The sequence below is a fragment of the Euleptes europaea genome, chromosome 21 (genome assembly GCF_029931775.1).
Source record: "Euleptes europaea isolate rEulEur1 chromosome 21, rEulEur1.hap1, whole genome shotgun sequence".
NCBI classification, from domain to species: Eukaryota; Metazoa; Chordata; class Lepidosauria; order Squamata; family Sphaerodactylidae; genus Euleptes; species Euleptes europaea.
Window position 1 is genome coordinate 11828761 of NC_079332.1, and position 12732 is coordinate 11841492.

Sequence of the window (12732 nt, forward strand, 5' to 3'; positions counted from 1 at the left end):
CTCACGATCTGCCGAAGTTTACAGAATCAGCATTGTTGTCAGATGGCCATCCAGCTTCTGCTTAAAAAACTCCAAAGCAGGAGAGCCCACCACCTCTCGAGGAAGCCTGTTCCACCATGGAACAGCTGTCAGGAGGTTCTTCCTAATATATAGCCGAAAACTCTTTTGATTTAATTTCAACCTGTCGGTTCTTATCGACAAGCCCCCGATGCATTCTCTAACAATATATCAACTGGTATCCAACTGTTTTATCAACTGTTGGGTATATCAACAGGTATATCAACTGGTTGGGTACCAGTTGATATATTGTTAGTTTTGCTCATTTGCCCATAATTTTTATCCCGATGCATTCTCAGCTGACTCATCGATTATAAAACTAAAAGTCAGCATCCCAGTTGTTGTTTTTTGCTGTCAAGTCACATTTGACTTACGGTGATCCCTGGTGGGGTTTTCAAGGCAAGAGACATTCACAGGTGCTTTGCCATTGCCTGCCTCCGCGTCGCGACCCTGGTATTCCTTGGAGGTCTCCCATCCAAGAACTAACCAGGGCCGACCCTACTTAGCTTCTGAGATTTGACGAGATCAGGGAAGCCTGGGCTCTCCAGGTGTGGGCCAGCATCCCCGTAGACAGGGAGTCTGCCCAAAGGAACCCTTTAGGTTCCAGTCACCCCCCTCCATCCTATGGCGCATACTGATCTTCTTCCAACAACTTAACAGTTTTGGAGTCGTGGTTTTGGTGCAGTTAAGTGAGGGGAGGATGCAAACGTTTCTGAGGATTAAGAATTCAGCGCCTGACATGAAAACTGCCTTGCAAAAGTTTGCTTTTCTTAAGCCAGAAGATGGCGCTCGTGTTAAAACTTAAACCTCTCGCCATAACGAACCCATCTCCAGCCTCTGCAGACCTGAAAGCCTGCTTTAACCCTTTGTCGCATCCACCATCTCCCTTCCCATTTCCCTCTCTGTTTTCTCATTGTCTTCTCTTCCCCATTTCTTTCCTCCCCACCCTCCCCGGCCATCTTAAATCATGGGCACGCTGGGCAGTTGCCCAGGGGCCCCACGAGCATAGGGCCCCCCATGCTAATCAATGTATGTTGCGACTTGCTGTCAATGAATAATTAAATACTATACCAAACTATACCAACCCTTCCTGCCCTCCCTCTCATAATATTCAAAGCTAGGGTTGTCAGGTCCCTCTTCACCACCAGCGGGAGGTTTTTGGGCAGAACCTAAGGAGGGCGGGGTTTCAGGAGGGGAGGGGCTTCAACGCCAGAGTCCAATTGCCAAAGCAGCCGTTTTCTCCAGGTGAACTGATCTCTATTGGCTGGAGATCAGTTGTAATAGCAGATCTCCAGCTAGTACCTAAAGGTTGGCAACCCTATTCAAAGCCCATCTCCCTAGGCCTGTATTTCTGCCTGAGCTAGATTTTTTTTTAAACCCTCCCCCCCCAAACAATTTGTGTTTCTGGACCTTGATATTCCACACTAGGGTTACAGTGCAGCTGATGTTGGGGGGGGAGGGCGGGAGGGGCAGACGCACCTCTTCCGGAGAGAGCAGCTCGCTGTAGATCAGGGCCCAGAGGCAGGACACGGCCGTGGTGCGGATGGCAGCTGCGGTTCTCCCCCCTCGCCACTGCAGATTAGGAGCCAGGATGTCTTTTATCACCGTCTCGAGGTAGTTAGAAAAGCGCCTGGAGCCAAGAAACATGAACAGCAAAAAAGAAAAACACTTCGTGCGAACGTGACAGAATGACTGGGGGGGGGGGGAGAGATGAAAAGATGCATTTACCCCCCAAGTCTCAAAACAAGATAGCCAGAAAAGGAAGAAAAGAACATGAAAGGGGGGGGGGAGGTAACCTAACACGATGACAGTGTACATTAGCAATATTTCATTACTTAAACTTCTTCTGGGCGGGGTGAAGAGGACAGAGAAGATATGTTGACTTTGTATAAAAAGCATCTCAGGAAGAGGAGAGGCAGAAATTGTTTCAGCTCCCAGCTCCGCCGCGAACACGCCTTTGTCATCCAGGCAGGCCCTTTCCTCCGGTGTAATCGGACATAGCCACTCTGCGCTGACATGAAAAAGCCTCCACTAGTAGAATGTAAAACGGGAAGGTGGGACCTGTTACAGTGATGAGGCACCTTGTTGATAATATTGTGACGTAAGCCTACGATGGGGTATTTTGCTCTCTAAAAATTCATTGCAAGCGCTGGTTGAGGTTGAGGGGGGACATGACTGCTCTCTTTAAGTATTTAAAAGGCCGTCAGAGGAGGGCAGGGAGCTTTTCCTGTTGGCAGCAGAGGAAAGGACTCGCAATAAATTGCGGGCAGAGAGGTACCGGCTGGATATTAGGAAATTTGTTTTACAGTAAGAGTTGTTCGACAGTGGAATCGGCTACCTAGGGAGGTAGTGAGCTCCCCCTCACTGGCAGTCTTCAAGCAGAGGCTGGACAAGCACTTGTCCGGGATGCTCTAGGCTGATGCTGCATTGAGCAGGGGGTTGGACTCGATGGCCTGTCTGGCCCCTTCCAACTCTAGGATTCTATTCTTATGCTTGTCCCACAATCAATCCTTTTTATTAGCTCTAGACTCCTTTCTGTCCTGATTCAGCACTCCTCAGCAGGGGGCTGGACTAGATGGCCTGTATGGCCCCTTCCAACTCTATGATTCTAAGATTCTATGTGTTGGAAGCTAGAATCAGCGCCATTTTTTTTTAGATGGTCAAGCGTGCTTTTTTTGACAGAACGTGGATGAAGGCCGGGCTGATTATGCAATGCCCTCAGTTAATTACAACGACTGAGAAGCCAAAATACCAAAGGCTGGATACTTTAACTGCCTTCAGCGGGGAAAGCCTTCCTCCAATGGAGAATGACGTCTCCGAATGGAGAAAGGCTTTGTTTGTTGAAGGACGTCTGGGTGGACAGGATGTTTCTTTTTTTCCCCATGCTGTGCCGACACTTTCTTCCTTGCCAGAGGCTCTGTGCATTTTCAACAGCTCCGTGACAGAAGGAAATGTTTTTCCTTCAAACGTTATGATCTGTCAGCTGCCTTGAACCACAAAGAATGGTGGGATATCAATATTTTAATAAGCAAAAGCATGGGGAATCAATAAGAGCCAGAGTGGCCTAGAGGTTAGGAGTGGCGGACTCTAATCTGGTGCATCAGGTTTGATTCCCCACTCCTCCACATGAAGCCTGTTGGGTGACCTTGCGCTAGTCACAGTTCTATCCAAACTCTCTCAGCCTCACCTACACCTCACAAGGTCATAGAATCATAGAGTTTGAAGGGACTCCCAGGGTCATCTAGTCCAACCCCCTGCACAATGCAGGAAATTCACAACTTCCTCTCCCCCACACCCCCAGTGACCCCTACTCCATGCCCAGATGGCGGCCAAGATGCCCTCCCTCTCATGAACTGCCTAAGGTCATAGAATCAACATTGATGACAGATGGCCATCTAGCCTCTGCTTAAAAACCTTCAGGCAAGGAGTGCTTACCACCTCCCAAGGAAGCCTGTTCCGCTGAGGAACCGCTCTAACTGTTAGAAAAGTGTCTGTTGTGGGGAGAAGGGAAAGCCATTGTAAGCCGGTTTTCTTCTCCTTAAAAGATAAAGTTGGCATATAAAAACAATTTCTTCTTCTAAACAAAGTGGATTGGTCACTGGCTCCATAAAGGCCCTAAATAAAGACTAGCCAACTGGACCTCAAAACACTCATTTCTCAATCCCACTGACACGGGTGTGCAAAACACCCACACAAACGACGCACAGCAATTTCCAACACACAACAAACTTGTGTGACTACCCCTCCCCCAAGGAAACCTTTTTGAACACAACTGCTTTCCCTGTATTAATAAAATGTATCATGATACGCTCCATAGATGTATCGTCTCTCTCCAGCTATTTTAAGGGCTGCGTTTAGTTCCAAGGTGGTCTTCTGCGGCTGTGACCCGTGGGCGCTTTGCAGGTTTGGGGGGGGGGGTAAACGGGCTGCTCCTTTAATCCCTTCAATAAAATGTGTCAAAACCACAAAGGTGGGTTTTTAGCCGAGCCACTTACTCACCTCCGATGGAATGCTCTTCGGGAAGATGAACAACAGTTAAAAAGCGCGCTATATTTAATATCACTGAGGCAAGACGAGGAGAACAGCTGCCAGGGCTGCCTGGCGAAACGAGAAGTCTGCCCGAGAGGTGTTCAACAAGGTACATTGGAACCTGTCAGTTCGAACGCTGAAACACACACACACACCACTTCCAGATAATAAGGCCTATTGTATGGTTAAAGAGGAAAAGGGCACACCTGCTTAAAAGATGAGGTAGTTGTTCAAACATGGGAACGTGTCTGGCGGGGGTTCGGAACGAGGCTTGTCAAATGGCTCCCTTCTCTCCCCACTCCTTAGTGGGGTGGGGGTGGTGAACATCAGATGGCACCCACTATTAAAGCTCATGCAAGTGAAGACACACAGGTAACATCTCCTGCCCCCATGTCATGTAGACCCCAAGGTCTCTGTAGACCACATGTGTGTGTGTGCGTGCCCTCAATTCACAACTGACTTATGGCGACCCCCCCAAGGGTTTTCAAGGCAAGAGACATCCAGAGGTAGTTGGCCACTGAATCATAGAATCAAAGAGTTGGAAGGGATCATCAGGGTCATCTAGTCCAACCCCCTGCACAATGCAGGAAATTCACAACTATCTCCCCCACACACAACCTGTGACCCCTACTCCACGCCCAGAAGATGGCCAAGGTGCCCTCCCTCTCATGATCTGCCTAAGGCCATAGAATCAGCACTGCTGACAGATGGTCATCTAGCCTCTGCTTAAAAACCTCCAGGGAAGGAGAGCTCACCACCTCCTGAGGAAGCCTGTTTCACTGAGTAACCGCTCTAACTGTTAGAAAATTTTTCCCAATGTCTAGACGGAAACTCTTTTGATTTAATTTCAGCCCGTTGGTTCTGGTCCGACCTTGCCTTAAGAACATAAGAAGAGCCATGCTGGATCAGACCAAGGTCCATCAAGTCCAGCAGTCTGCTCACACAGTGACCAAGCACGTGCCTCTAGGAAACCCACAAACTTCCTTCCTGTGTGTGGGCTGAGAGAGTCCAGAAGGAACTGTGACTGGCCCAAGGTCACCCAGCAGGCTTCATGCGGAGGAGTGGGGAATCAAACCCAGTTCTCCAGATTAGAGCACACTGCTCTTAACCATGACACCATGCTGACTCTCCCCTTAGTCATAGCTTACCCATAACATGCTGCTCAATTCTTGGACATGTTCATGGAGGAGAAGGCTATCCACGGCTATTAGTCAAAATGGATACCAGTCATGATGCACACCTATTCTCTCCAGTATCAGAGGAGAATGCCTAAGATATTAAGAGCTGTGAAACACAGGCAGGATAAAACTGAGGCAGTCATCTTGTCTGAGGGCTTCCTAGAGGCACTTGGTTGGCCACTGTGTAAACAGACAGCTGGACTTAATGGGCCTTGGTCTGATCCAGCAGGCCTTTTCTTATGTTCTTAAGTTCATCTAATGCTGCCTTTTTAATATATTCTTGAAGAATTCTATTTATTATCATTCTCTCTTTTTCAAACTTACTTCTGACATTTTAAATATTTGTCAGCATGCGCTTTTGTTCCGTGGGGGCCAGGGTGGCTACGGAGACAGAGCTGCAAATCGCAGACGTGACTGTGGTTTAGAGTTGCTCTCCCCACTCTCTGTCACACACCCCTGCATACACCCAGCACCCGAGGCTGCAGAATGTCAAGGGTTACGCTGCAAGAGCTGCTGCTTGCCAGAGGATTAAGGCAAGAGTTGGGACTTGCCGGCTGGCTCCAGCCCAAGTGCTCGGAGACTCGACTAGGTGTCCAAGGCTGGGCGCAGGGCTGGAAGCCGCAGTGGTGGCTTTGGAAAATGCTTTTCCCCACAGCCCTACCCCACCTCGATGGTTATCTGCCTCCATGGCTTTCCCTAATATCCTCTGCGTACCTCCTGACCCTCAACCATGGCATTTCCTGCGGGGGGGGGGGGGGGAAACAATACCCACATCTCATTATGTGGTCTCGTAGAATCATAGAGTTGGAAGGGGCCATGCAGGCCATCTAGTCCAACCCCCTGCTCAATGCAGGATCAGCCTAGAGCATCCCTGACAAGTGCTTGTCCAGCCTCTGCTTAAAGACGGACAGTGATGGGGAGCTCACCACTTCCCTAGGTAGCCGATTCCACTGTTGACCAACTCTTACTGTAAAATTTTCTCCCCTAATATCCAGCTGGTGCCTTTTCACCTGCAATTTAAACCCATTATTGCGAGTCCTATCCTCTACTGCCAACAGGAACAGCTCCCTGCCCTCCTCTAAGTGACAGCCCTTCAAATACTTCAAGAGAGCAATTCTGTCCCCCATCAACCTCCTCTTCTCCAGACTAAACATTCCCAACTCCCTCAGCCTTTCCTCATAGGGCTCGGCCTCCAGGCCCCCAATCATCCTCGTCGCTCTCCTCTGCACCCGCTCGATTCTGTCCACATCCTTTTTGAAGCGAGGCCTCCAGAAATGCACAGAGGACTTCAGGTGCGGCCTGACCAATGCAGTGTACAATAGAACTATGACATCTTGTGATTTGGATGTTATGCCTCCCCAAGATCGCATTAGCTTTTTTTGTTGCTGCGTCACACTGGCTGCTCATATTTAACTTACCGTCCACCCGTACCCCAAGGTTTCTGTAGACCACATGGACATGCGTAGTCAACATGGACAGTGAATCAGACCATCGATCCATCAAGGTCACTACTGTCTGCTCAGACTGGCAGTGGCTCTCCGGGGTCTCAGGTAGAGGTCTTTCCCATCACCTCCTGCCTGGTCCTTTTCAATTGGAGATGCCAGGGATTGAACCTTGGACCTTGCGCTTGAGCACAGGAGCACATAAAATTGCCTTGTACTGAATCAGACCCTTAGTCCATCAAGATCAGCATTGCCTACTCAGACCAGCAGCTGCTCTCAGGGTCCTCAGGTTGAGGTCTTTCACATCACCTCCTGCCTAGTCCATTTTGTGAGTGGTTGACACCTGAATACACATGAAGCTGCTTTATACTGAATCAGACCTTTGGTCTATCAACGTCAGTATTGCCTACTCAGACTGGCAGCAGCTCTCGAGGTTCTCAGGTGGAGGTCTTTCACATCACCTCCTGCCCGGTCCTTTTTAACTGGAGATGCCGGGGATTGAATCTGGGACCTTCGGCGTGCCAAGCAGAGGCTCTTCCACCGAGCCATGCCCCCTTCCCTGAATGCTAAATCATTAATTTTATTTAAGCATTTAGGATTTTTCTATGTTGCCTCTTCAGTCATGCTCAGGGCAGCTTCCAATTTAAAACTACGTCACAATATTAAAATCAGGCCTTAATACGGTCACAGCCACACCACGGGCGTCCTCAAAGAGAGAACTAAAACTACAAAGTCTCAGAAGCTTGACAGACAGAAGAACCCGGGTGATACAAAGCAGTGCCTACCCTTGTGAATTTATAGTCTTGCTCGGTTCTTGAAGCAACTGTGAAAGGGTAGAGAACAGCTTCAAACGCATCAAAGGGTCTTTGGATGTCTGCAGGCACGTTCTAAGAATGAGGAAAAGTTCTTGAAGGGCTTCACCTATTGCGGGGCCTAGAAAACAGATATGGAAATAATTGATTTCCCTCCCCCCTCATAATAGCTGTTAGACAACATACCTGGCGTCGCAAGACTCAGCAAAGAGTCAAGCAAAGATTTAAGATGACTTGCTTTCCAAAAAAAGGACATTGCCACTAAGCACAGTAATCTATCTGCTTCAGAGAGGAAACCGATGATATTCGGAAATAGTTTCGAGCCTGGCACGGTCGGATCACCTGAATGAGTGGCGATGACGTCCAGCTGGAGCAGCTCAGAGGAGTAGCAGGTCCAGGTGTCGGGGGCTGCGGAGACCCACTGCATGAGCTCGGAGATGTGCCGCTGGTACAGGCCCACCAAACCAGCCAAGCCCTGCACCTCCGCCAGGGACTTCATGGCCTCTTCTATCTGTGGGGTGTCAAAACCAAAACGCAGAGATGTAAAATTTTTTTTTTAAGAATGGGATTTAACAAACAAAACAAAACAAAACCCACTCCTTACACTACACAACACACGCCTTATTGGCATATAACCGCTCCTTAAACTAATGGGCTGCATCTACACCGATGTGTACAGAAGAAGAGTGGGTTTTTATACTTTGCTTTTTCTCTATCTTTTAAGGAGTCCAAAGCATGCTGTAGCGGTTATGAGCAGTGGACTCTAATCGGGAGAACCGGGTTTGATTCCCCACTCTTCCACATGAATGGTGGACTCTAATCTGGAGAACCGCGTTCGATTCCCTGCTCCGCCACATGAAACCTGCTGGGTGACCTTGGGCTAGTCACAGCTCTCTTAGAGCTCTCTCAGCCCCACCTACCTCACAGGGTGTCTGTTGTGGGGAAGGGAAGGGAAGGTGATTGTAAGCTGGTTTGATTCTTCCTTAAGTGGTAGAGAAAGTCGGCATATAAAAAAACAACTCTTCTTCTTCGCCACTCCTCCACACGAAGCCAGCTGGGTGACCTTGGGCTAGTCACAGTTCTCTCCAAACTCTCTCAGCCCCACCTACCTGACAAGGTGTCTGTTGTGGGGAGAGGAAGGGAAGGAAATTGTAAATCGGTTTGATTCTCCTTAAAAGGTCAAGTCATATAAAAGCATATAAAAAAGGTAAAAGGCATATAAAAACCAACTCTTCCTCTTCTTCTTCTGATTGCCTTCCCTTCCCCTCCCCACAACAGACACCTTGTGTGGTAGGTGGAGCTGAGAGAGTTTGGAGAGAAATGTCTGCCAAAGAGCCGTAAATACTAACAAGCCCTTTGGAGGACCACTGCCCGGAAGCAACAGGAGAGGAAGTTCGCCATTAAAACAAAGGAGCAGATCTAGAAGCAAAAAACTGCCCCGGCCACCAAAGAGCTCCTGGAAAGAAAAAGGGCAGCCGCCTGATTTATTTGGCATTTCAGGAAGAAAGTGATTTACGGCAGTCTGATAGATGTCAGGAAGAGGGGGAAAAAACGAGGCTGGAGCTTATCAAGGGCATCTTTGGCCGCCGGCTTCTGATTTCAAAGGACAGATGAAATGTTTCTCGGAACTTTTGGATAGGAGCGGAGGTGAAAAGGGCAGCTGATGAGAAAGACCGACAGAGCACAGGGGGAGGGGGGAAACCCCCACCCTCCATTCAGAGTCCTCTCAGACGCATTACAAACCACCCCATGCACAATTCCTATATCAGACTGTTTCAATCCGATTTTGTAAACCTTCCCCAGGCTGAACTGTGGCCACTGCCTTCAGAAAGCTATCGGGGGGGGGGGCACTCTGTTATTTTATTTTGATGGCCCCCTTCTGCAATGGGTTTTGAGGGGGGGGGAAATACCCTCTCCCGTTATCTCTCAACAATGCTAGTTTCAGCAGATTATGTCTTCATGGCAAATCGCTTCCCTCTGGGGAAGTGACAAGGCTTTTAGAATGAAGACGAGAGAGCAGTTCGACCCCCCTGCAGTGAAAACGCGGCATTGTGCGTGATTATCGGTGACCGCCAAGTCGGCTTCGGCCTTCAGCTATTTCACCTGGCAGCAGGTAGGAACGGGTACAGCTCAGTGGCAGGGCACATGCGTCGCATGTAAAGGAACCCTCAAATTCAATCTTGGGCATCTCTGCTCAGAGAAGACCACATCGCACAGCTGGGAAAGGCGCCCGAGGATGGGGGGGGGTGACCCCTCCACCTGTACAGAGCTCCCTCAGGGTTGCTTGGCCCCGTTAGTTTGCGAAAATCACCGCCAGAGGGCCCAGGAGAGCCGCTGGCAGGTAGAGGATGCTGTTTGTGAAGACTGATTATTTATGCATGGAGATTTATTACTAAGGATTATTCTGATGAAGACAACTTCGAGACGGGGCAAGGGCCGGCAACCCATCTGCTTATTCTGAGAAGACGTCTAATCTGTCTATTCTGAGAAGAGATTTAATGGCCAAGGACTTTCCTTTGAGAGAGATCACAGAACAGAGAAGAGCTTTCACCTTAATGTGATATAATGCTCTCCCTTCGGCACTGATAGAAGATAAATATTAAAAGATCCCCTTCCAGGAACGCATGTGTATCAGCCAGGATGGTAGTGTAGAGACTGCAGGATATTTGACTGAAGGATTTACAATCAAATTCGGCAAGAATTGATACTACTTATTTTGGCTAGCCTTTCAACTAGTCATCCAATTAATGAAAATACCTTCGAACAGGAATAATGAGATAACTTATAAAGTCGCCAAATATGCAAGGCTGGGTATTAAGCATAGAAGCACTTGGTCTAATTCTGATAAGAGAAGTGGGATATATCACTGAAGGGGTAATATTATGGAAATATTTAACTTTATTGCAAACATTTTATCCTAAACAGTGTTTTATGAACAGATGTATTGCTATATTTTATCCTTTTAATCATGTTAATTCTTTTGAATATTTGCTTTGCTGGTCAATGACGGTAATAAATTAAATTTAACTTAACGGAGAAGAGAAAGATTGCAGAGCGGAGAAGAACTTCTGACTCCATGCTAGGAGGTTATCTGTGAACTGTGAATCTCAAAGAAGGTTGACTGCCCCTGTTGAACAGCCACTGTTGAACCTCTCCTCCATGGATCTGTCTCATCCTCCATTTAAAGCTACCGATGTTTGCGGCCATCGCTGCCCACAAATTCCACAATCCCATGACTCCAAAGAAGTAGGGGAGGGGCTATGGCACAGTGGTAGAGCATCTGCTTGGCATGCAGAATGTCCCAGGTTCAATCCTGGCATCTCCAGTTAAAGGGACCAGGCAAGTAGGTGATGCAAAAGACCTCTGCCTGAGACCCTGGAGAGCCGCTGCCCGTCTGAGTAGACAATACTGACTTTGATGGACTAAAGGTCTGATTCAGTATAAGGCGGATTCATGTGTTCATGGCTTAATTTATGTTCTGTGGAGGGGCCGTGGCTCAGTGGTAAAACCTCTGCTTGGCATGCAGAAGGTTCCAGGTTCAATCCCCGGCAGCATCTCCAGTTAAAGGGACTAGGGAAATAGGTGATGGGAAAGACCTCTACCTGAGACCCTGGAGAGTCACAATACTGACTTGGATGGACCAAGGGTCTGATTCAGTATAAGGCAGCTTCATGTGTACCCCGCCCCCAGCATCCATCCTAAATCTATTCCTCGTTGGGTTCCCCCAAGTTCTAGGGTTATGGAAGAAGGATTCACGCAATGGCGGCGAATCACATGAAGGCAACACAGAGCTGTGTGGCCTGGAAGAAAGTCTTTGGTGAGTCCCATAAGGCACAGGGGCCTAGTCTTATGGACATCTGCAAAATGAGTTGGTGTGTGTGTATTGGGGCGGGGGATTGCTTCTCAGCTATTGAAAACCCAAATACTTGGGGGAAAACATCCCTCGCATTGTGCTTCGATAATCACAGGAATCGCGCCGCCACTGTTCTGCCCATGCTACCAGTTCATGAAGATGTCCAGCAGTCGGTATGGCCATCACGGTGACCAAGATCTTTGTCAACTGGAGACTGATTTCTTCACAGTCCTCTTGGCTCTTTTCGACGAGAGCTTCCACACAGCCAAGCAACTGCTCCAGGTAAGAGACCTGCCAAACGAGAAAAGAGAGGGGAAAGGTATGCTTTCGGAAGACACCTGCGCTTTCCTCACCTCGTTTTGCTCCATTCAGCTTGGTGCTGGGGGGTCTGAAAAGCAATTAAAAGCAGATCCCCTGCTGTTGCTAGAAGAGAAGGAGCCCCTGGTTTGAAAAGACGGCATGTGCACAGGACCAAAACCAGCCCTCCAAGTAAGGAAACAGTACTGGCTTTGAAACAAGCCTGCCCTTTACCTGGCAATAGTCCAGGGGAGGCAGTCCAGCGGTTCTAATTTCCACTGAGCATCATCTTCGCTATGAAGAGTCTTACTAGGATCTGATATGGATTAATCGTACACCTGTTGTTTTTTAATGGACTCTTGCAGGTTGTGATTTTTAGGGCTAGCGAACTGCACCAAGTAAGATTTTTTTTCTTGGGGGGGGGAAGGAATGCCTTAAGGTAAATGGTGGGGGGAGGGGGCACGGCTCAGTGGGAGAGAATCTGTTTGGCATGCAGAAGGTCCTAGGTTCAATCCCTGGCATCTCCAGTTAACAGGACAAGGTGATGTGAAAGACCTCCACCTGGAGAGTTGCTGCCATGTCTGAGCAAACATAAAAGACCGTGATGGACCAAGGGTCTAATTTGGTATAAGGCAGCTTCATAAATAAATAGTAAACCAAACAAGCCGCATTGATTGAGAATTATGAAGTTATTCCCTTACCGCTAATGGGACACAAGAACATTTGCTCATGAGGGCTAGTTCCCGTCCACCCAGATAAATGTAGCTGTGTGAATATATGTGGCAGAAACTGGTCACATACATACTTCGAAGAAGAATCAAACCGATTTACAATCCCCTTCCCTTCCCCTCCCCACAACAGACATCCTGTGAAGTAGGTGGGGCTGAAAGAGCTTTAAGAGAGGTATGACTAGCCCAAGGTCAACCAGCTGGCTTTGTTTGTAGGAGTGGGGAAACAAACCCAGTTCCCCACATTAACCTCCGCCACTCATGTGGAGGAGTGGGGAAGCAAACTCAGTTCTCCAGATCAGAGTCTACCACTCTAAACCACATCTCTTAACCACT

At 48.4% G+C, this 12732-nt stretch overlaps 1 protein-coding gene across 1 annotated transcript in view; it reads right to left on the reverse strand.

Annotated features, from left to right (window-relative positions):
- DNAAF5 (dynein axonemal assembly factor 5) overlaps positions 1–12732 on the reverse strand; it is a 32781-nt gene that overhangs the window by 3294 nt on the left and 16755 nt on the right. The window contains exons 7-10 of the mRNA XM_056866620.1: positions 11519–11662; positions 7861–8029; positions 7492–7639; positions 1537–1687 (exon numbers count right to left, since the gene is read on the reverse strand). Coding sequence (XP_056722598.1) covers positions 1537–1687; positions 7492–7639; positions 7861–8029; positions 11519–11662 — 612 coding nt within the window. The remainder of the gene's footprint in view (positions 1–1536; positions 1688–7491; positions 7640–7860; positions 8030–11518; positions 11663–12732) is intronic.